The sequence below is a fragment of the Osmia bicornis genome, chromosome 9, assembly GCF_907164935.1.
Source record: "Osmia bicornis bicornis chromosome 9, iOsmBic2.1, whole genome shotgun sequence".
In the NCBI taxonomy this organism is placed as follows: domain Eukaryota; kingdom Metazoa; phylum Arthropoda; class Insecta; order Hymenoptera; family Megachilidae; genus Osmia; species Osmia bicornis.
Window position 1 is genome coordinate 7,343,374 of NC_060224.1, and position 22,781 is coordinate 7,366,154.

The window sequence follows — 22,781 nt, forward strand, 5'->3', positions numbered from 1 at the left end:
AAGATAAAGGACAAGCACGTTCGATCGATAGGTGCATTATACAACGCATTACACAATATACACAAAATTGTTGTTTCGCACGAAAGATTTTGTACCGACGATATTCGATACTTTTGGTATCTCATTGTGGCTAATTAGTGTTGCACGTATATCTGTGCTTGTTGTTTACACAAAAGGTCTCGTATTTCGCGTACGTAGCGGAAATTTTTCCAGTTACCACGGTTACACGTACGATATAGCAATTTGTATAAATGTAGATACAAAGAGTGTAGGAAGATTGCGTCAAATGAAGTTGTAATATATCGTTTACTTTTACCCGGTGCTGTAAATCATGCAAGAATTACATAGACGAAGACGTATGTATTAGAATGAACGTAGAAATAAAGGTGCGTTAAAAAAAAAAATAAGAGAGTTTGCTTGCACTTTTTATCTGGAATTTTCATTCAACGAAATCGGCAAAAATGACATGTTAATTATAACAAGATGAGTGGTTACGTCAACCTTGATTCTTCTATCTCAAGGAAATCGGGATTTCCAAGCTGGACGTAAGTAAAACCAGATACACGCGCACACGAATTGCTTTTTAATTTCGCAGAAAAGGGCAAAAAACTGGCTTTACATTATTCATTTGTTTCAGAAGAAGAAAGAAAAAAGATTCCGAGGAATTCGCAGGAGGATAGAAAAGTTGAAAACGGTCGAGAGATAATATTTATTCGTTTTATTTGAAGAGATGGGCAGTGGCGAGTGCACGGGAAAATCCGGTCTGTTCGCGTTCTTTTGCGCGGGGATTTTTAAGGTTGTTCACCGATTTATCGATTCACCGATTGCCACGTGACTGGTTGACCATACAAAGAGTGTTGCACGGTCAGTTTCTCGGAGCCTATAAAAGTAAACGCGGAAGATCCAACGCGACCAGTAAATGTTCGATCTTGACGCGGAAGAGGGAAGCATAGAGAGACAAAGGAAGACGATTAACGGATAAAATGTGGTTGTTTTATGTGATTCTTGGTAAGTACTGCAGTCGTAAAGAGAAGATATAAAATGAAAAATATCTAAAGTGTAATTTGGTCATTGCAGTTACTGCATTGAGTGGGAGGATGATCACAGTTGCACAGGTATGCCAATTTACGATATACACCGCGTAACAGACGTATTACGACTCCAATTAACGAACAACCTTTCATCAGTTCCCTTTTGACGATGACGCTTCTTTATCGAGAGCTAATTTTTTCGAGGTGGACGGATTCGTTTTCGACGGACCGGCGGACAGACCGCCTTCAATCGGAGTAACGACTTCCAGTTTGAGAAGCAGCACCCCAACGCCGACGACCACGACTCCGAGGACACCGACGACGACGGTGACTGCTTCTCCTTTGGTGGATGCTCTATTCGATGCTTGCGTTGGGAGGTGTCCGGTGAGTTGGCGGAAATCGCATTTGTTTCCTTGAAAAGTAATCGTGTAAATAGGAAAGTCCGACGAGACGTTTAGTAGCCTGGAGGCACGAGTTATCGAACAAGATCAAAGTTCGCGCGGCTCGAAAAATTATAATGCAGGCATCGCGTGTAAACACGTCGATAAAATGAAATGATCGTGTGTTTTCAGGCGACACCGGAGTATAATCCCGTTTGCGGATCGGACAACGTCGATTACGATAATCCAGGACGATTAAGTTGCGCGGCGACGTGTGGTAAAGGTGAGACGCAGAAACATCGTTGTATTTTTTTTTCCTCCCACCATTTCCTTGTTCTATTTCAAGGATTAATTTGCGAAACGTATTCTCCGTTGCAGATATCACGCTAAAATATTACGGGAAATGCGCGACTACGAAGATCAGAGGAGGATAAGATTCGGAAGGAGAGGGAGGCGTTTGTTCGCGTTGGCTCGACTGCGTACTTTCGAGCAAAAAGACTGCATTAGCGTGTAATTAAAAATAAAATTATTATTGTTTTTAATCATTTTCACAAGCCGATAGTATCGTTACTCTGACTTTCCGGATAATAGCAACAAATGGGGCAATGATTTAATCGAAAGACGAGGAGGAAGCACGGTGGTCGGCCCATCTGACCCTCCGCGCGATTTCAAAGTTTCCTCCGTGGATGCCGTACAAGTGTCTGGCCAGCACGTTGGCTCTCTCCTCTTCCGCTCGTATGGCCGTCCGTCTGTATTGAGCGACCGTCAACAGACAGCCGACTATTAACGCGATCTGTATGATCAGCCAGAATATCAACAGGCTCAGAGCGAGGCTAGGGTCCACGCAAAAGAGTCCATCCACAGAGTCTGAGAATACAGAGGAGTATTAAGTGGTGCAAAGGGTTAACTTCGAACGAGAGTAACACTTACTTTCACCGGTGATCAGCACGGTATCAGGGGATGCGCTGGGTCTCGTCGAAGACAAACGATCCGGCGAAGACGCGACAGGATTTTGTACGATTATAGAGAGCTGCAGCGGCAGTTCTTCAAGAGTTTCCTCTCGCGGTTCGCCGGCTCGTTTTCTCCTACCGTAGGAAATTTGATCGCCTTTGCAGATGGTCTGTAACACGCGAAATAAACGATCAGCGAGTTCGTCGGAGAGAGGAGGGAAGCGACTCACCGGCGTACACTTTTCCAAACAGAATCGAACGATCACGTTGAATCGAACTAGTTGACTATCGGGGAACTTGAAGGCGGCGAAGGTCGAGATCAAGGAGCGGCCGTCGAGCGGATCTTTCGTCAAGGCTGGGAAGGTGGTAGGGTCGGTGGGGCAACCGAGTTCGTCCAGCAGCAAGTAGGAAGCGTCGCCGGAAGCGCTACTCGCTACAAGGTGACCGGCGGTGATGTCGTAGGCGTCTTTACCGCGAGAAATGGAGCCAGAGTTATTCGAAATTTAGGATTACGATATTCGTGGGCGAAAAGGTATACCGTTCGGTGGATCAAGTTGAATTCTCAGCGTCAATTTCTGTCCCAAGTGCGTGACGACCGCGTCCCTCGAGTTTTCGTCCAGAATCCTCATGGTGACCATCGGCGCTTGGGACGAGGCGTTCACGACGGTCGAGGATATGGGTGGTACTCCTGCGCTAAACACACGGAATTCGAGCGAACGATACGCGGCTAAAGCTAGAAGCTGAGAATGGATGCTCACTTTGGGTCGAGAAAGCTGAAGCTCGAGTGGACGGTAACGTTGCGCGGAATCGGGGGTTCTTGATCGTTCAACGAGCATCCAACTTTGACCGCTTGATCCCCTAAACGTTGGACGATCGGGTTGAACTGCACCACGATCGTTGTCCAGACCAGGGGTCGTGTCCTGCGTTCCAATTCCCTTTCTTTTTACTCGATTCTTCGTCGCTTGTCAACGATGTCTCTTACCGATTTCGATCGTCGACGGAGAAGGCAAGGTTCAGACCGCATTGGATTCCATTACCGTCGCGTAAACGATCGGCGGACGGTATCGGCAAGACCAACAACGTGCGATTACCGCCTCCGCCTTGAACACCACAGTCCTCCGCGTGACCAACCGGGTAGATCCGACCGAAGAATCGGTCGTTGGTTCTCAGCTCGATCGTGATCGTCAACTGGTCGCATCGTACCCTCACTGAAAGATTAAACGGTTTCCCGTGGTTTCGCGCGGCGATCTCGATCGCGATACTTACGGTCCAGACACGGTTCCCGTTCCCTGTAGATCACGTTCGACGCGACGATCAGCGAGCTAACACCGAGACCGTTCGTGTCCTCCGAGTGCAACAGGCATACCGGTTCCCCGGAGGAGTTGTCCATCGTGTATCCGCGGCAGATGAAACCGTCCACGCTCCGGTCGCACCTCTGTCGGCACTGCATCGGAATCCATCGATCGTCGATCGGTATCGAAAGAAAATGGAATCGCAACCCTTTACCTGATTCTCGTTAAGATCGAGCAGCGCGAGGTCCGAGTAGGGTAAGGAGGCGTTTGGAAATTCCGCGTAGGAGCAATATTCTTGTCTCGCTGTAACACGAAACGCTGGCGATTCTTTTGCAAACCGATCGAGCTTTTTCCGGGTTACTCACACAGGTTACGGCATTGATCCCAAAGATATTCGTCTCTGTACATGGAGGCTCTGTAAGCTCGAGGTTTGATCCCCCGTTCGAGCAACGATAGGGAGCATTGGCCGATCGCGTTGTCGGACGAGAGCGGCTTGGTCGTTCGGAATTGCGCCGATTGACAGCTTCTTCCTGCGAACGATTCGAGGCTGAAATGATTTTAGGATCGTAAAGATCGCGCGCTTACCTGTCTCCACGCATTTTTCGTAACACTGGTTTCTGGTGATGGGTTGAGGCAAGTGAAAGGCTCCGGAATCGATCAACACCGCTCCCGGGCTTCTCTCGACTTGCCAAAATCTGTCCCGTTTGCAACTCTGTGGAACTAGCCGAGAGCAAATCGGTTTCGATGAATGGATTTTGGAAGCGGTGGGAGCGTATTCTCACCTTTCACGCAGACTCGCTGGTAGAAGGTCGAATTCGCTTCCGGTATCAACTCGTCGTCCTCCGTTCGAACGCTGTAACAAACGCTTCGGCCGAAATCTACCACGAACGCGGTGCAGTTTACGCGGTCGCACCTGAAACCGAACGAAATTTTGCCGATTTTCTTTTCCCTTCTTCGGTTTACTTAACAATCTTCTGGCTTTTCGCCTACCTCTCGAAACAGGGTTTCGTTATTCCCTTTGAGTTTACGGCGCTGTACAGAATCGTTTGTGAGCTTATGGATTCCGGTTTGACGCTGCCGATTTTCTCCCAGCCGGTGTCGGAACAATTCTCCCGCGTTTCTGCAACGCAACGATCGACGAACGGTTAGCGATCGGTGTTTCCATCGATCAATCGGATCTCGACGCTTACCGGTTTTCGTCACGAATCCGCAAATCGCGATCGTTACGAGGAGAGGAGCGAGCATCGTCGCGTTCGACGCTCGTTTCCGGCCGCGTACCCGTCCGAGCCTCGAGTATCGAGCACGGTGCCAAGGATATTTGCGATCGTTCGCTCGCGCGTCCTAGTTCCCGGCTGGTCGAACACCGGCTCGAGCTTACGTAACCGCGTTTCGCGCCTCGTTACGTCGTTGATTCGACAGAAACGCTCGTTAGATAGTTAAATCGATGCGCCTGTCGAGAGGAAAGCTGATAGAAAAATAGAGATAACAACTTGGAGGAAAATGCGATAGCCAGTTTCCTCGGTCGATTAGCTTTCGAAAACGACGCGCGTCGTCGCGGAAAATCGTCAAGGCCGAACGAAGCTGGCAACGCAACGCGCCGATCCTTGGAACGTGATCGCGATTACGATCGTTGTCGAGAAGGAGGAAAATGTAGAATCGATGGACAATATCGCGAGGAATGGAACAAGGAAACGGTCAAGGGTCGTTTGTAAGCACGGCGGACAACGCAGAGAGCGACGCGAAAAAAAAACGTGCGCGCGAGTTGCGAATTCGCGAGCAACTGACGCGTCGGGAAACGCGAACAAAAGTATGCTCGTACACCTGTATGCACCTGAAAAGAAAAAAAACGGATAGCAACGATCGCGTACGCGGACGCGCGATGGTTCGGGAATAATCGCGCGATGGTGCAACTGGTACCGGGCTGGATGGATGCCGCATGGATTTCGTCAATTCCCGTCGAAGGCAAAAAGGAACGATAAAACTGTAAAGCGTGGTAGGATCGTGAAAACGTTTACGACGGGCGCGGCCGGAGTTGATAAATTATAATGGTTAACGCAAGACGCGGTAAGCGTGACGCGCGACGTCGCGATGCATCGACGCGCTCGTCCCGCTTCGGCGAATATTTCCGGCCGCATCGGCCCGCTCGACGTTATCGTCGTAGCTACTCAGTCTTCGATCGCCTCGCGTCCATTCGATTCGACGGATAAACAGTTAGCAGGGGTAACAATTACGAACACGATAACGATGCGAATAGACAAGCGCGATGACGCGATATTCTCCTCGTTCCTCGATTAGTAGTGTCCTTCGACTTACGTAAGCACCGTTTTACGCACGGTTTGTAGGCGTGTACAAGCAGAACAGGCCGAGAAATTCGTTGAACGACGAACAAAAGAAATCGCGAAACGTCCTACATCGTTTTCGCAAACGGCCCGTGCAATTCGTCCCCTGATTATTTTCACCCGCATCGCGGTAAATCCTGACGATTTCTCTTTCTTCTATCTCCATGTTTATTCTTCTTTCCTTTTTCTTTGCGAAACCGTGGGAAACAAAACGAACGATTAATAATTGGAAAAAGAAATTGAAAGAATCCGCATCGATGCTCTAGGGTGGTTTATTTTACCTCCTTTCTAATTTAGACAGCCTCGATTACATTCGAAACGCGTCTGATCGTCGCTCGAGACGGCGAACGAGCGATTAATAGGCCGGGCTAATGTAACCCAACATCTGACAGATGTTGTAGATGGTATCGAAATTTTTGACAAGCGTGCGAACGCTGTTTGGCGTGGTTTGCATGCTTGCCACTCGATCGAGAATACGGCGTAACCACGGAAGTCCGGTGGTGGCGAGGAAACGCCAGCCAATTCTTAGCGCGTTTTGCAGAACCATCGCAGTTTGGTTGCGGGCGAAGTTGCTCGTCGCCTTGACCGAATCATCCACGAATTCAAAGGGGTGAAAAATCATTCGAGGCAGGTCCAACAAAATGATTTCCACCAGGCCAGGGGTACCGTCGCGTTTCGTGCGAACAATCCCGTTCATAATCCTTCGAAAGGGATAAAAAAACAGTTCCAACGCATCCAGGATCGCAAATATGAAATCGCGAATCGCGTGTGCGATCAGCTTTGCTATCGTTATGGGTATCATGACGATGGTCCATATTGGCTCTTGAATAGCGGAGCTAACGAAGCTCCCGATGCTGCGTGCTGGGCGCCGTAACGTCACAACGTAGGGAGGACCGTTGTTTCCTTCCTTGCTACCGATTTGTTGGAGATCATTATCTGAAAACCAACGAATTTACGCGTATTTCGATTTGTCTGCAGTTCGTGGAAACGCGAAACGTACCTTGTTGGTTCGGGTAAGCAGGGCAAAGGGCGATACAGAAGAGGAGCAGCAGCAGGATCCCAAAAGTTCGCATCGTGGAGAACGAGTTGACGGTTGCGAAAACTTTTCGTAGACACTTGGCCGGCACGAGTGACCGATCGGAATCGCGAGCCTTCTACCGATCCTCCACCTCTTCGTGTTACGGTTATCGGTGCAAATTCGCGACATCGCCCCGTTTCCGTCCACGAATCGCAAATTTCTACTTTCGTCCGGCTCGATTATCGCGCTCTTATCGCGAACGTTCCGCCTCTGGCCGCGCTAATGAAAAACACGAAATGGAAAAACGAAATACCTGATAAACGAATCGACTTTCCATCACTGTTATTTCAAACTAGTAGGTACTTAATTCCAGGGGAAACGAGTAAAAGCAGAAGAAAGGACGGTTCGAACGAGCATGTCGTAATGCACGGCACGTGAATTATTCGCATAAGAGTATTTGAAAAACAGACGACGACGATGGGGAATCGATCGTACAGGGAATCGGGCTGAAATTTACTTCTGGCTTTAGCAAGAGCACGCGACGAAAGAGAAAAATTGATATTTGCAGAGCTCGGTAAACGCCGTATCGAGTCACGCGCGAAGTTTAAGCACGAGACAAATGCCGGGATCAAAGGGAAAGGGCAAATGATTGTTTGGCAGGATTTCGACGACTAGGAAAAAAGGGTTGCATCACGCGTACCCACGTTTCAATCGATTTAGTCTTTTAGCGTTTGTTGTGCATTCGACCGTTTCACTCGGACTAGGCAACTATCGCGTCGGTGTAACGAAGATTATCCGTGTCCCCGTTTTATCAGACTCGTCGCTTTGAAACGAGACTTTATTAACGAGGAAAATTCGATAGCGGTGAAAGATTGGTAGCGGTAGCTAGTTAGTCGAAGCGAAACATCATGTTCGGACGGCAGCGATTTCTGGCGACCCTGTCGCTCGAGTTGCTGCCGTTCTTGTTATCGAGTTTTGCCGTCGAACCGATCGCTTCGCCCGATTCCATCCTCATACGACCGATCGCCGTTTATCAGAGTCTGATCAAAGGGGTCCACGATTACTTTAACAACACTTGCGTGATACTCCTTCGCGGCTCCTCGAGACCGATAGAAGAGGAAGGTGAGAATCCTCTCGAGGAAAGGCTCGAACGCGTTCTTTCCCGATTCGATCGTTTCAGGAATGGAACAGTTGGACGGATTGCTGGCGCTTCAGAGGTATTTCAGCGGCTCTTTGAACATACGCACAGCCATCATGGATTTTCAGATGTTCAAGAATCGAGTAGGTTCGAGTGTAGATCCTTCGTACACGCGTTTTCTGTCTCGATCGTTCGCCTATCTCGTTTCAGGTGGGGAAAACTTATCGTCAGATCAAGAGGCCGTTGTTCGTGTTGCTGAACGATCTGGAGGAGACGAAACAGCAATTCGTTTTGGTAAATACTCGAGAGGATCCGAGTTTTGGAAAGAGTAAAGCGAGCATCGCTGACCGTTCGAAATGAAACAGGTTTCCAAGTGGATCGGAATGGCCTATCCGACGTGGTTGCTCTTTCTCAGGGACGAGAGCAATGTCGAGGAGGTTTTGACGAACGTTTACGTGCCGTTCGACTGTGTGCTGATGGTCGCCCAGAGGAACACCGAAGGAGCTGGTGAGATCATTCGAGACGTGTATCGAATCGGTAAAGAAGACCGGTTGAGATGGATGACGTTTGGCACGTGGAACGTTACTCATGGATTTCGAGGCCCTCTTCTCGGATTATATCAGCGACGCCACGATTTATATGGACAGAACATAAGGGTGGTGGTCATTGAGGTGAGTATTTAGCTATTGTTTCCGAACTTTCTTCCTTGTGTAGTGTTAATATTCGTTTCGTTCCCGCAGGATCCTCCTATCTCGCGAATCGTCCGGAACGAGACGAGCAACCAGACGATCGGTGTCCGAGGCTTCTTCGGGGAGGTGCTTCAGCTGTTGCAGGAAGGAATGAATTGCACGTGAGTATCGGTAAAGGGAGATGGGGCTTCTTACTTTTCGCGATTGTCCGGAGTTTGTTCGTTGGACCTTCTTCTCTTCGCGTCGTCGCGTTCCGCGTCTTCCTCGGCTTTCCTTTTCTGCAGACGCTCTCGCAGTTCTTTTAGTTGCCTGGCCGTTTCCCTTCGAAAGTATTCCTCTTGATTGGCGGCCGATCGTTCCTCGAACGCGTCGCGCTTTCGACCGTCGCCGCTTCTTCGACGTCTCTCGTAGTTTCGCCGAGTCACGGTGTTCGCCAGTAATTTGACGCGTTCGCGGCTGCAAAAGAACGATCGCAGAAATCCGAAGAATAGAGATGAGAAAAAGCGATTTTCTACGTACGACGAGTGTCCTCTCGGGCTAACGGGTTCCAGGCATCGCGAGGCGATTCCGCGTAGCATGCTCCTCGGTTCCCTCTGGCAAGAAGGGTTAAGTTCCTTGATCGGTGATTACGGACGATCGATCTAATCGAACATCGAGCCAGGCGAATCGAATCGCGGGCAATTTCGCGGGACGAATTCGCGCCGATCGCCGCGCCGTTCAAGCGAACCGGTTCTTTCAGATTCACTTACGAGGAGGCTTCCTGGGGCGTGCGGCTGCCGAACGGCACCTGGACGGGCTCGATCAGGATGTTGTTAGAGGACGAGGCGGATTTAGCGGCCACCGAACTGATGATGACGTCCGACAGGCTGGACGCTGTGAAATTCACCACGCCCGTTTATTCGACCAAGTGAGTTACCAACGACGAGTGGAAACTCCTTCTTCAGGTCCGTTTTCTTTTCAGATGTCGCGTGTACATCAAGAGACCAGACTCGAAGGCGGTCAAGTGGAACACGTATTTCGCGCCATTCGCGTCCAACATTTGGAACGCGATCGCGATAACGATCGTGCTTACCACTCTCGCGATCGCCGGGATCGAGGGATTCTCCTCGAGGACCAGCGAATTTCCACCTTCTCCGTTCCGACTGTCCGAGATCGTGTTCCTGGTGTTCGGCGTGTTTTGCGGGCAAGGTGAGGTCGAAAGCAACGAGGTGAAAAGCAACGTGACGCGACGGTTCGGTCCGTAGGTATGGAACCGTCTTCGTTGGATCCGATCAGGCTGGTGCATCTGAGCATTCATCTGACAGCGGTGGTAGTGATCGCCGCTTACTCGGCGGCGCTGATCAGTTATCTCGCGATCAAGACGTTCGTGATGCCGTTCACCACGATGGAGGGTCTGTTGGTGGACGGTACATATCGATTCGCGGTGGTCGCCGATTCGGCCGATTATAGCTTCTTCCAGGTAAACTCGATTCGATCCGAGCCTGATTCGAACCGATCCAACCGATTGCACGATTTTTTTACGCGCGACAGAACACCACCGATCGCATCCTCAACGTCATGTTTGAGGAGTTGTTGACTAGGGAAACCGATCTTCCGGCCAATTACCTGGACGGTTTGAAACGCGTTTGTACGGAAAGCAAGTACGCGTTTATGACACTGGACAACATGGCAGCGGTTCTAAGAGGAAAAGTGGACTGCGCTTTGGAACCTCTGGACGTGATGATGCAGACCACGATAGCAATGGCGGTTCCGTCGCAGAGTCCCTACCGTGGAATCATCGACACTAAGTGAGTGTCGGCTGCTCATCGCGCGCTATCGCGCCGCTTTTATTCTACGATTTCTCTTTTAGCATTCTTCTGCTGCGAGACAGCGGAATTCTTCAGCGGTTGCTCAAGACGGAATGGTCGACAAACGAGTACACGGTAACCGATCGTCGCGACGAGATTTTCATCCGAATCTGAAACGCTCGTTGTCATCGTGTTTCAGACGAAAACGGGCTGGACGTCGGTGGAACTGCAGGAGGCGACGCCGCTGCTCGTGTTCATGCTGCTGTCGTTTCTGGTCGCGGGTATGGCGCTGATGGTGGAACGAATGGTTCGCCGCGATCGCGAGAGAATTCGGGTGGTCGCGACGCGGCAACAGGCGGCTAATTAGCCGCGCCTCTGCCGGATGATCGAGCGCCAGAACGTTACGTCTTCGGGAACGTAAACAAAGGCGCGAAAACACGCTCGTTCGTCCGGACGAATGCGCAAACACGCGGCAGTCGTGCGCTCTTCTCCGTAGCGTTCGTTTAAAGGATCGGAAATTGTTGAATCGTAGATCGTAGACCGTAGATCCCGCGATGGCGGACGCGTCGCGTGCGAAATCGCGTCCCGCCACCGGTAAATTGCCCTCGACGACGGGGGTTCCGTTGCCACGCGGAAAGGAAAACGTGCGTCCTTCCGCGGCTGCCAGCAATAAAAAAGTTTCGTTTACAAAAGAATCCATTTGCCGAAGGCATGTCGATCGTGCTAGCAGTCAGGTGAACCACGCGTTCCCCAATAGCCTCGCTGTCAAAAAGATACCCTTTCAAGTCCATTGCGACGACAAGCCTCGAGAAGAATCGCGTCTACGAATCCAGTCAACGAACGGTCCTGGGTTGCGAGTAATCGACGATGTCTTGAACGAAGCGACGAGGGAACGGTCGATCATCGGTCGCGGGACGATCGAGAAATCCCGCTTTGATAAGAAGCCGTTGCCCTCCAAGATACCCCGTCGCTCGAGGTAAGCCTTCCATCTTCCGATTCCGATCTACCATTCTTCTTTTTCTTTTTCTTTTCTCGATGATAGGTCGTGTTCCGTTTCAACAGACCGAAACCTCTCCAAACGATCGACGGAAATTGAGAAAAAAGTTAGGTACGAATTATTTCGAATTTTTCGACAACCTACCTTCGCGATTCCCGATTTTTTCTTCTTGTTTTCTTTTTGTTCCTACAGTCGTTGGATCAACGAGAAAGAGAGAGGCAGAGCGTCCTGCACGATGGTGTCATCGATACCGATCGAGGTAAACGCGTTGATTAAATATTTTATACGATCAAAAAATCATTGATGCCTGTGATTTCAGTCAGCAATCCAGGAGGACGGACGTACGGCGAACAAGACTTACAATATCGATAGTGTTGAAATTCCGAGCCGTCCCAAAAAACGAGAGTCTCTACCGGTCGAGTTGCTCTATCACACAGAGTATCACGAGGATCTACCGAACGTCGAACATCAGAGAGAGGAGCGATCTATTCGATTGTCCGCAAACTTCTTACAAAGGCGTGTAAACGTGGAACAAAGGAGGCTGGTGGTTATCTTTATGATACACGTTGGGGTAAGTAGACGAGCAGAGAGGAAAGAAAGGGTGAGAACGGAATCGATAGGGTTCGATTTGTTCGCAGAAGCATTGCCGGTACCCGTCGTTCATCGTGTATCAAGCAGTGAAGCTATTCGACGTGGTGCTGGATAAAATCCCGTTGGACACGGAGTTCCTACAACTAGGGGCATTGGCCAGCTTGTGGATCGCGTTGAAGAAGCAAGAAAATTATCACAAAATACCGACGGTAAGCGAGATACTCGGTGGTGAAACGCTGCCTCTTCGCGTTTTTCTCCTTTTCCTCGTTTACAGGCTTCGGCGATGGTGGCCCTGGCTAAAGAATTGTACATCAGTCGAGAAGATTTGCTGATCGCCTACGAGAGAGAGATCCTGATGTCTTTAAACTTTAACGTGACGTTCGCGGACCCGTTCTCTCTGTTCAACCATCACCTGATCAACAGTAAACGTTGCGCCGGCGTTTCAGAAGAGACTGCCCTGTTTCTTTATCATTGCGGCGGCTATTTGGTAGGGACACGCTTTCCTCGCGTATTTCCGTCTGTTCGTAGCGGTGGATCGGTAGGGAGATTTTTGTTCGCAGATCGACGTAACGCTGCTGGACGAACAGTTTTGTAGAATAAGCGCGAGTCTGATCGCCGTGACGGCAGCCGAGCTGGCACTCGGCCTCACTTTCGAAGCGGTTGTGGAGAACGCTCGTCCGCGCTGGTTATTTTGGAGAGGTCAGCTGTTCGCCAACGAACCTTCCTTATCCGAAAGGTTAGTCGTCTCTCTACCCCCTTCACTTCTTCGTTCTACACGATTCTATCGGTCGATTCGCAGGTTTCAGGACAAGGAAATCGATCAATGCCGGATCACGATGTTGCGACGCGTGTTAAATTCTGGATTGAAGCGCAACGGCTTCGAGGTGGTGTTTAAAAAGTACAGTAGCAGCAGATACGGTCGGATAGCGGAACGTTTAATAGAGCGAGCTGCGAAACTATCGCTCTCGGAATCGTTGTTCGACCCGTAACGCGTCGAAATGGTGCGGCGTCGCGTCGGTCCCCTTTCACGATCTACACGAATTGATAGCGAGGTAAGGAAGAAACGAGAATAAAGTAAAAATGCGTGTATTGTTTGCTCTACTTGGTACTTTATTGCATAATTACAACTGCGACGTCGCATCCTTTTTCGTCGTCGATTTTCCAAACCGTTTGCAGCACACCATTTTAAGCTGTACCATAGTTTCGTTCGGTCTCCTGCCAGTCGTTCCACTTGTTCCACGACTGATTCACCGACATCAGGCCTTTTGCGTCGTCCTGAAAACGAGCGTTGTTATGACGCGTAAGAGAACGTATTCGCGAGATCTGTCGGATGCTTACCCTGAATAGCAAGTTAGGCTGACCGGCCCAAGTGCCGAACAGGTGCAACAGATCCGGTCGTTTAGAGTAAAGCGTGCTGGCGGCTAAGGTGCCGTGAGTTAGTTCTTCCCGGGCGTTCACGGTCTTGGCTGCGGAAGTGACGATCACCCTGGGTGGATCCATGCCCAGGTTGCATCGTTGCCATTCGTTGATGGGGGCGAGACCGCCGTCGGGGCAGAGTAATTTCAAGTCCTCGGTTAACGTTTTGTTTTCTTCCTGGGCGAGTAGAGCGGGCAATGGTAGGAACGCTACGTCTCCTTTACCGTTCAACAAACACCTAGAACGATCGACGAAACGGACAGGGTAGATAGGCAAGTTTGATCGTTACAAAGGCAAAAGGTTGGAATTCTTACTTGAGGGCTCCTTCACCACCTCGGAAAAGTTCCGCTTCGTTAGGCTTGCACTTGGTCGCGCTTCGAACTCGTTCATCGTTGGCCGCCATGCTTCCAACGCATTGTTGGCAGAGGGTGGAGTCGACAGGGGCGCCCGGGGCGCACGATCCCGAGAAGAAGTTGGCTACTTCCTCTTCCGAAGCGATCAGACCTTTGTCCTTCAAGGCGTGCACCGGAGCCGCCCAGCCGGCGAAGTCTCCCTTGTATCCGCTGTGACACGATTTCTTGCCCCTCAGATCGTCTAAAAGAGTCGAACAATTCGGTTAATTATAGGTGTTCGATTAGGCGAACGAAAGAGAATAACGCGTCGAGGTTCGCCGTTTACCCAGTTTGCTGATCGAAGCAGACTTTCGGACGACCGCCACGGCAGGTCTCTCGCTAAATTCGGTCGAGCCTTTTCCGTACGATTCCGCGATTATAGGCGACGCGTTGAAGTCCTTGATCGCTCGAGCCACCGAGCCTCCCTCGATGGCCGTCAGGTCCGCGTTGCCATCCTTGATCGATTTCAGACACTCGTCTTGAGTCTTTTGGAGCATGCACTCGAGTTTCGGTCTGACGTCTCTGCGAAACGAAACGAACGAAATTGAAGCGGGCGAAAAATAAGGAGAAGAAGGAAAGTTACCTCGAGAAGGAGGCTCTGGCGAGAGCGCGGCACTTTTCGAGCGAGCCTTGGTCCCAGACGCACCAGCGTGCGCTCTTGCCCACCGCTCCGGAGTTCCGCTCGATCACGTCCAGATATTTCGAGTTGGTCAAATGTTGTTCGGGCTGTATCGGAGGCGCGGCAACAGCCAAAGTCTTCTCGTCCAGTAACATGATGTCCTTCCACCAGTCTGCCTTTTCTTGCTCGCCCAACTTACCGAGATCCGTCAGTTCCTTTTGCACAGCTTGCACGTCCTGCACGGCTCCGTTCGTCATGTATCCTTGCCAAGGTCTAGCGGCCCAGGTACACGGTTTCGTGTTCGCGTCAATCGGTACTTTGCTGCCGTCCGGGCAGAAGTAGCGGAAATCGGCCGGATTCTCGGTGGTTGGTACCGCGCGCGAGACGCCGACCGGCAAGCCGAAGAATCGTTTCACGTAAATCACCTTGGTCCAGGCGACCTCGCCACCGTTGTGCGCGAGGCATCGCAACGCGCCCTCGTATCCCGAGTAGAGGTCCGGGTAGTCGCAGACGTCCGGTTTCTCGCAGAGAGCGCACATATTCGAGTAGGTTTGTTCTGTGGGAGATCGATAAATTAGTAAATCAAGGTAAAAATCGGATGGTATGGAAGATCGTAGACTTACTCAGTCTACGGTGGATCGCGGGATCCGGGGACCAGGTGCCGACCAAGCATCCCTTGGAGAATAGCGAGCTCAACGCACGGAGCTCGTTCTCGCGCGCCGAGTACTCTGGATCGTGCAGGTTGTGCAACACTCCCATGGCGGTGAGTTTGGTGATCGGTATCTTGTAACCCACGTTGCGACCGATTCCGGTATGACAGGACTTTAAGCCGCGCAAGCCTTGCACGTTGTTGATGTTGAGATCCTTGTGCACCACGGCCACGGCCTCGTAACGGTACGGCGCGTCCGGTTCCTCCTTCGTTCTCACCTGTTCGACGATGCTGTAGCCGGCTTTCGCAGCCAACTCGTTGTCCTTTGCGGCCAGGTACATATCCTCCGGATCGACCGCCACCACGTCCGCCTCCTTTTTACCGACTCTCTCGATGCACTCGAATCGATCGCGGCCGGAAATGCAGGAGATGGGTATTCCTTTCACGGCCGAATCCTTGATCATTTCCGCGCACTCCTCCCAGTAGACTTCGGGCACGCATATCGTGACTGATGAAAAATAAAAAAGTGATTTTAAGAGTGAAAGGAGATGAACGCGAGAATCGTTATAAGATACTTACAGACTCGTCCCGTGGGAGTATTTTCAGCCGCGGCGAACGAGCCGGCGACGGCTACGAGGAGCGCGGCCAGAACGGCGCGATTTTCGAACCGCATGGTTCGTTGCGTATGAGAGTAAAGATTCCCGATGAATAAACACGTAATGAAACGGATAAGAGAAAAAGTCTGCTCGCGATAGACGGTCGTCGAGAGATTCAGCGATCGGCTTCCCGCGACTCCTTTATATGCGAACGAAACCGACTTCTTCTTCTTCTCTCGTTCCACATCGCGCGTTCTCGCGCGATCTCGCGAACACCACCTGGAGGGAGAAGAGATCGGAGGCGGAGATGGACGACCTCGTCTTCGCTTTCATCTTCTTCTTTCCTCGTACGTGTTTTCATCGATATATAAAAATTCGCTGCACGTATCGCGAAACGTTTGCCCGATCTTCCCCGTCTCGTCTCGTATTCCCTGGCCGTATCTGTATTTATTTTATGAGACGACGCGGTTTACGAGCTAATCCACGAAGAACGCGACAAGCGCGATAGGAGATGCGTTTCGCGTTTACCTTTGCCGATTGGTCGATCGGTTCGCGGAATGCTTGTAAATTGCAGGTGTGATTCACCTCGCCAAGGTTGAGAGAAGTCAGAGAGAAGAGAGAGGTGCCCCATCGCGGTAACCGGTTGCCCCGAAAACAAACTTCGATAACGCTCGTAACCTCTGCACCCACCGCGCCGCCGGGGTGCTGGTTATCGCGATCAGTACGCCTTTGTTTAGCCAAGAGGAAAAGTCTATCATGTTGCGGGGGAAGCCCAGAGTCGCGAACAGATCAATAAAGATTCGCAGGGAATTCCCGTCAGATCAAAGGTTGCGAAACTTACGTTATGATAAACAAATGGTAACAATACAGAACGACAAACGGGAGATAGGAAACTGCAAATCGTCCTGACGACGATACAGAGAGGCGCGATAAAATGTTTCGAGAATAGGAGCTCTCGTGCCTCTCGTGCATAGGTAGCCTTCCCATCTTCAGGTATTCCTCAACCGCTTCTCGAGCCTACGGCTCCTTCTTCCCGACGATTCAGACCGGTTGCTTCGACGTTGTTTCGTTTTGGCGACGATCGCAACATTCTCGCACCACTGCTCATTCATGAATGATAAAGAAAGACGCAAAGCAGTCGGGGAGACTGGTTATCGCCTAACCCAGGGATAGCAGGCGGGGGCGCGGCAGAAGAGGATCTCACCTTGACGGCCTCGAGATCTTTTGCGCGCATCTGCAACTTATTCCACGCTCGCTTTGGCCCGCGCTTGTTTTCACTCTTCTACGGTGACGATGCAGCTGTCCCTGTAATTAGCATAGCCCTCCTTTCTGCGTCGTTCGACTCGCGTCTGCCCCCTTCGAAGATCGAGGAAGCGGATGCCCCGGGAAATCGATCACGGTGCAAATTTCCCTTTCCACGAGCGGACGCGTTGGCACGTCGCGACCGATTTTCGGGTTACGCCCCAAGTGTGCCAGCGGATCGTAGGAGGCTCGAGGAACGTTGACACCGTTATCCTATGCTCGCCGGATGCATAACAATCGCACGATGCGACGCCTTTCTTTCGATTCGGTTCGGTTCGATTCGACGATCGAGGGAACGCGCGGAGAGCTTGCGAATCGACGAACAACGGGTGAAAACGAAGCTCGAATATAGAGGCGAAAGACCGTTAGCCGTTTAATATGCGGTGGCTGCGTTCGTTTCGAGGGGAAGGCAGAAGTTTCGACTTTGCTTCGTTCGAATCGTCGCGTCGAGCCTCACTCGAAAACGTCGCGACTCGAAGATAGTTGAATCGAACGGCGTTGGTTCGAAACGAAAGATCAATTTCGAGGGAAGAAAAATGATCGAGACGAGAAGAAATAAGTGGCGAGTGATGTTGGCGTTCGGATTGTTGTTGATGGTCGTCGGTGTGGTAAACGGTCGCGAATCCGCCGGCACCGAGTCGTCGGCGTCGTCGACGACGCTTGCTACGAGCAGCGTCGAAGAGGATAAAGCGGAAGCTAGATGGGTAGAGGACGATTCAGTGGCGGCTAAGCCAGGAAGGAGTGTCGGACGGAAAGATTCGAAGGACAGCTATCTGGAGGCGCTGAGACACTCTCGCACCAGCACGGATCCTCGCGAGGGAATCGTAGCGGTGGATGGAACCGGTAGCGGATCGCTTCAGCGGCGGAAAGAGTACGTGCAAGGACCGGTGTACGCGCCGAAGCGTTCGGAAGCTAACTCGCGAATCGTGCAGCATAGCCCGGTCGATCGCGACTCGTTCTCCATGGTCCCGAGCGATTCGTACACTCTGCCAAGTCGAACGGCCGTCGACTTTGCGGGAGTTCGAAACTCTTATGGACCGCCGCAAACGCCCCGTCCTGCTTATGGTCCAGCTTTCAACGAATACTACTCGTCAGAATACGCCGGAAACGCTTACTTGCCACCACAGCAAGGTGAGGGAAGAGGTATCGTATTGCCGTCTCGAGTTTTCCTTTTTCCTTCCCTTAAAGAATGCCGAAATCATGGAAATCGCTAAAACCCTGTCGACTCGATTTTACAGCTTACGGACCACCGAGCTCCAGCTACGGTCCCCCTTCGGGTCCCTCCTACGGCTACGGAAACGGGCACGCAACGTCCGAAACACAGCTCACCTTACCGTCCATCGATTTTTCGTGGCCGTTCGCGCTGAAACTAAACGCCTTCACTTTGGCCAAGATTCTCCTGAAGCTGGTGATCTTCAAGATGATCGTGAAATTCATCGCCATCATATGCCTGCTGCTGTTTATCCCTAAGCTCGAGATCAAGAAGGGTAACAAAGGGAGCTCGAACGACGACGAAGAGGAGGAGGGACGCGGTATCGTCGACGGTAAATTCACGGTCGTCATCTCAATCATTCAATCCTCGCCTCGACTCACTTTCAACGTTCTATGTTCCAGCGAATTCGAGCATTTGGGAGCGTTTGAACCGTTTGACGGTGGTGGTGAACGAGGCGGTCGAGCAATATCGAGCCTCGAACGAGGACTGTTCCAGTTTTGGGTGCCGGGATGGACGAGGCACGACGAGTAACGACCGGATTTGGCCGGATTACGAACAGTTGTTGACCAGTTACATCCTGGAGGAAACGCGTTCCCTCCGAACGAACACTTAGCGTTTATCCATTCGACCCCTCGCGTATTTATGCGTCATTTATTTATTACTTATTTATTTAAACTTCGCTACGCGCTCGTCGATTGTTCCTTCGAATGCAAATAAATCGATGTCAGGCGCGTGTCGCAGATTCTCTGATCTCTCCGTCCATTTGTCCCATATCCAGCGAGATCGCGACACTTAACAATCACGGCGATGCGCAGCGGAGGCGCGAGCAATTTCGAAGATTGCCGCTACGTGATCCTCTCGATCTTCTCGTATTTTCCGGACGACGGAACTCGGTGGGGGTGTGTCCGTTTATAAACCCGATTGCCAGCCACCGGAACGTTTCAGTTGGCATTCGGTCGACCAGCAGTACATCCTTTCGACTCACCGCGAATTCCAATCGTACATTTTTACAGAGTGCTCCAGACGTGAGAATCAGTCGAGACCATGAAATCCTTCGTTTTGTTTGGTAAGTAGAACGATCTGTGACTCGCGAAACGAAAGGAAAAATCGGTGGCAGGAGCTTGCGGGAGGCGAGAGGTGGATCGCTTAACGATAATAGGAGCTCGCGCGAATTAAGGTCGCGCGTGTTCTAAACGTCCGGAGAAATCAATTAGCTCGTTCTTCCTATTTTGCTCGATTCTTACTTGATAATCGCCGCTTTCCGGTAGCGTTCACGCTTGCGTGCGCGCTCGCTTTCCTCGACGAGACGTGCGCCGAACCGTCGGACACGACCACCGCCCCGAGTAAGCAAGTGAAAGAGCCAAAGGAGATCAAGGAGTCCGCGACCGCCACGAAGGAGGTAAAAGATTCCGTGAAGGCTGCCAAAGAAGCGAAGAAGAACAAGAAGGACTGCATGAAGGAATGCGGAACCGTTCACGATCCGATCTGCGCCCACGACCCGAACGATGCCACCTTTAAGCCTAGAACGTTCGGCACCCAGTGCGCCTTGGACGTTCACAATTGCGAGATGGGCACCAGTAAGTTTATAGACGCGTATCAAATTATCGTTCGCGTTCCGCTCGTCTCTAAATCGTCTTTGAAACTGCGCAGAACTGGTGATGAAGCAGAAGGGCGAGTGTCCTGGGTCCCATGGCGTCAGGCTCTCCTAGTCCTCTGGAAAAATCTTCACTACAAGTTTCAACGCGTCGTCCGTTCGATATAGCGTTCGTGTAATCCAGCTTTGTTATTAGCTTTAGCCGAAGTAAACGGTGTTTTTGCGAAAATAAAAGGAGGAGAAAGAAAAAGAAAGCACGACAACGCGTTCTGTTCGTACATCCTTGCCTTTGCACGAAAGAGGGTGGGCGTAGGAGGGGAGGGGAGGTAGAAAAGCGCGGCCAAAGAGCGTACAAACTCGAGCATTGTTTGTCAATTGTCGAGCATTAGGCGAAAAGTGGTAAGCAACGAGGATGCGGGTCGAAAGACGAAAGAGGGAAGGAGATAGGTAAAGGAAAGGACGATTAAGAGCGGTAAAGAGCGATTCGGGCACAGCGGGCCGGTGCCTCGGCGAAGAAACACGGTTTAGTCGACGAGCATGATTTCCATCAGCGGAAGCGTTCGCCTGCTGCTCCTGCTCTTGACGACCACCATCGAGGCTAAATCGCGGACGGAAACGTCTCGCGATTGCGCGTCTTCCGATTCGAATTCGAAACGATCGGGCGCAATCGAAGGCGCCGCGTTCCCTGCGTCGATCCTCGAGGAACTCGAGAGCCGTTTGTCTCGTCTCGAGAGAAGACTCAGGGCGATTGAGCAACCCGGTAAGCATCTGCAATATTACATAACGTGTTCGCGAAATACGACGGATATCGCGTTTATAGTTTGGCAGATGGGCTCCGCCGAAGAGGACTGGGAGATATGCGCGGAAGGGCCGTGCAAGTGTCAGCCGGAAACGAAATCGATATCCTGCTGGAGGCAAGATTTGCTGGACCTTCCTGCGGCCCAGCTCGTTCCCAGAGACGTCTTGAAATTGTAAGCCCTCCTCCTTTTTTACCATCCTCTCCCATTCCCTTCTATTCAATTGTCCCGTGTTTTCGCAGGGATCTAGGAGGAAATCGGTTGACGGCGCTTCACAAGGACACGTTTCTAGACATGACGCGATTGAATCATCTGTGAGTAAGAAAAACCTTGTTCTCCGTCAAAGGATCGAAAGAAACGTATCGTTTCAGAGATCTCAGCGACAATTCGATCGAACATCTGCCTTTGAACTTGTTCTTCTCGCTGCACGCGGTCACGCATGTCAGGTTGAGCAAAAACCTGCTCAGAGAGTTGCATCGCTCTCAGTTTTTCATCACGAGAAATCTTCGCATCCTGTAAGTGAACGACGATCCAAAATAAAGACATTTCGCTCGCTTGATCAATTTCCTCGCTGTCTGTTTCGATGCAGCGACGCGTCGTCGAACAGGTTGCGAACACTGCCGGACAGTCTGTTCCTCAGCACCACCTCGTTGGTGTTGCTCGATCTTTCTTGCAATCGGATCTCGAGCTTGTCACCAGGTACCTTCCGAGGTCTGACCGCCCTCGAAGAATTGTTACTAGGAAAGAATCGACTGTCGAGCATATCAGCGGACATGTTCAGCGACCTGACGAGCCTCAAGTACCTCGGTCTGGAAGAGAATCGTCTGAGGGAATTGCCGGACGGATTGTTTAACGCGCAAACGTCGCTTCGCGAGTTGAACGCGAGAGGCAATCAGTTGACCGAGATATCTGAAAGTCTGTTGAATCCCCTCGAACAATTGCGCTCTCTCGAGATGTCCAACAACAAAATAGCTCGGGTAATTTGTAGAATTTGAGGGCACGTTCTGGTCTGCTCTTATTTTCTCATAGATTCGTCATTGCAGATCGATCCGAAAGCGTTTGGAGGACTGGTCGCGTTGAAGGAGCTGCAACTGGGACACAATCGGATAGGAAACTTGACGCCTGGAATGTTTTCGACGTCGAGTAGCTTGGAACGATTGGTATTGTACGCGAACGGCATCGAGAGTTTGTCGCGAGGCGCGTTTCGCGGCCTCTCCAACCTGACGTCCCTGTTTTTACACTCGAATCGCTTGAGAATAATGCACCCCGAGTTGTTTCAGGACACGCCGAACCTGCGGAAACTGTGAGCGCGACTCGTCGTGGATATGTACGTGTAGCAAAGGTAATCGTTACAAAAGCGTGTTCGATTCCTAGGCAGCTGGAATCGAATTACCTGACGTCGTTGCCGGCTCGGATTCTGGACCCGGTGCCACACATCGAGCAGCTTCGTCTGGCTCGAAATCCCTGGCATTGCGACTGCGCGACCGCTTACCTAGCCGTGTGGTTGCAAAAGAGGTACCTGGCTCGGCTAAACGAAACCGACTCGACCAGGCCGAAGGATAATTTCGAAATTTGGGAATTTGGCTCCGGAGCGATCTGCAGGGGTCCCGGCACCCTGGGTGGCAAGCTGTTGTTGCGTTTGACGTTTCACGAACTTTGCGAGGGTCAATGGGCCTCGATGAGAGGGCTGGTCCCTCGGCTGCCAGTCGAGCTGGTCGTTACTGGCGGTCGCGTCACCACGGACGCCCCGTCCTCGAAACAGCCCGTCTCGGTACGTAAGTTACTGCTTTTCTCTAAGTTTCTACAATGTTGCTGACAAACATAATGATGAAGCGATTTTTGAGTCCGGCACTGGTTTCGCGTCGACAGGTCAAACGTCGGTGAACCGGATAGGGGAAGGCTATCGCGCGGGTACACACTGTTATCGAAAATCAAACTCCTCGAAGAATATAGCAACTTCGTTTCGTTTGCTCGTACTGGTTTGCTCGGCC

General features: G+C 51.2%; 8 protein-coding genes across 10 annotated transcripts; 6 read left to right on the forward strand and 2 right to left on the reverse strand.

The window, feature by feature from the left end:
• The first annotated feature begins 728 nt into the window (after positions 1-728).
• LOC114880678 lies at positions 729-1,965 on the forward strand. 2 transcript variants are annotated; one of them, XM_029196953.2, is made up of 5 exons: positions 729-1,008; positions 1,078-1,115; positions 1,188-1,415; positions 1,604-1,694; positions 1,790-1,965. In XM_029196953.2, exons 1-5 carry the CDS (start codon positions 984-986, stop codon positions 1,843-1,845), a joined length of 438 nt encoding a protein of 145 aa, XP_029052786.1. In that variant the 5' UTR covers positions 729-983; the 3' UTR covers positions 1,846-1,965. The 2 variants fall into 2 exon arrangements, with proteins under 2 accessions (XP_029052786.1, XP_029052787.1); XM_029196954.2 differs by having other exon boundaries at positions 750-1,008; positions 1,236-1,415.
• On the reverse strand, positions 1,915-5,454 carry LOC114880668. Its single transcript, XM_029196939.2, has 13 exons — positions 4,844-5,454; positions 4,644-4,773; positions 4,436-4,566; positions 4,239-4,373; positions 4,019-4,183; positions 3,868-3,956; positions 3,628-3,805; positions 3,344-3,569; positions 3,120-3,281; positions 2,900-3,054; positions 2,592-2,827; positions 2,342-2,531; positions 1,915-2,278 (listed from the first exon to the last, which is right to left on the reverse strand). Exons 1-13 carry the CDS (start codon positions 4,896-4,898, stop codon positions 2,022-2,024), a joined length of 2,109 nt encoding a protein of 702 aa, XP_029052772.2. The 5' UTR covers positions 4,899-5,454; the 3' UTR covers positions 1,915-2,021.
• A 2,448-nt stretch (positions 5,455-7,902) lies between these two features.
• On the forward strand, positions 7,903-10,991 carry LOC114880669 (probable glutamate receptor). Its single transcript, XM_029196940.2, has 11 exons — positions 7,903-8,132; positions 8,191-8,291; positions 8,359-8,442; positions 8,514-8,819; positions 8,889-8,998; positions 9,577-9,744; positions 9,799-10,025; positions 10,082-10,296; positions 10,368-10,624; positions 10,687-10,759; positions 10,824-10,991. Exons 1-11 carry the CDS (start codon positions 7,919-7,921, stop codon positions 10,989-10,991), a joined length of 1,923 nt encoding a protein of 640 aa, XP_029052773.2. The 5' UTR covers positions 7,903-7,918.
• Positions 10,992-11,072: 81 nt separating this feature from the next.
• LOC114880671 lies at positions 11,073-13,306 on the forward strand. Its single transcript, XM_029196944.2, has 8 exons — positions 11,073-11,600; positions 11,667-11,732; positions 11,814-11,880; positions 11,941-12,192; positions 12,260-12,421; positions 12,487-12,699; positions 12,773-12,948; positions 13,012-13,306. Exons 1-8 carry the CDS (start codon positions 11,179-11,181, stop codon positions 13,199-13,201), a joined length of 1,548 nt encoding a protein of 515 aa, XP_029052777.2. The 5' UTR covers positions 11,073-11,178; the 3' UTR covers positions 13,202-13,306.
• On the reverse strand, positions 13,302-16,068 carry LOC114880667 (transferrin). The gene is made up of 7 exons (XM_029196938.2): positions 15,868-16,068; positions 15,263-15,796; positions 14,604-15,195; positions 14,307-14,542; positions 13,943-14,222; positions 13,551-13,866; positions 13,302-13,487 (listed from the first exon to the last, which is right to left on the reverse strand). The coding sequence occupies exons 1-7, from the start codon at positions 15,959-15,961 to the stop codon at positions 13,398-13,400; spliced, it is 2,142 nt and encodes a 713-aa protein (XP_029052771.2). The 5' UTR covers positions 15,962-16,068; the 3' UTR covers positions 13,302-13,397.
• Positions 16,069-16,171: 103 nt separating this feature from the next.
• On the forward strand, positions 16,172-19,149 carry LOC114880675. 2 transcript variants are annotated; one of them, XM_029196947.2, is made up of 3 exons: positions 16,172-18,329; positions 18,425-18,730; positions 18,801-19,149. In XM_029196947.2, the coding sequence occupies exons 1-3, from the start codon at positions 17,723-17,725 to the stop codon at positions 19,010-19,012; spliced, it is 1,125 nt and encodes a 374-aa protein (XP_029052780.2). In that variant the 5' UTR covers positions 16,172-17,722; the 3' UTR covers positions 19,013-19,149. The 2 variants fall into 2 exon arrangements, with proteins under 2 accessions (XP_029052780.2, XP_029052781.2); XM_029196948.2 differs by having other exon boundaries at positions 16,172-18,317.
• A 181-nt stretch (positions 19,150-19,330) lies between these two features.
• LOC114880679 lies at positions 19,331-20,247 on the forward strand. The gene is made up of 3 exons (XM_029196955.2): positions 19,331-19,465; positions 19,668-19,976; positions 20,050-20,247. The coding sequence occupies exons 1-3, from the start codon at positions 19,444-19,446 to the stop codon at positions 20,106-20,108; spliced, it is 390 nt and encodes a 129-aa protein (XP_029052788.2). The 5' UTR covers positions 19,331-19,443; the 3' UTR covers positions 20,109-20,247.
• An 85-nt stretch (positions 20,248-20,332) lies between these two features.
• On the forward strand, positions 20,333-22,751 carry LOC114880670 (leucine-rich repeat-containing protein 15-like). The gene is made up of 8 exons (XM_029196943.2): positions 20,333-20,753; positions 20,814-20,964; positions 21,033-21,104; positions 21,162-21,305; positions 21,380-21,767; positions 21,834-22,093; positions 22,165-22,561; positions 22,660-22,751. The coding sequence occupies exons 1-8, from the start codon at positions 20,531-20,533 to the stop codon at positions 22,672-22,674; spliced, it is 1,650 nt and encodes a 549-aa protein (XP_029052776.1). The 5' UTR covers positions 20,333-20,530; the 3' UTR covers positions 22,675-22,751.
• The last annotated feature ends 30 nt before the right edge of the window (positions 22,752-22,781 follow it).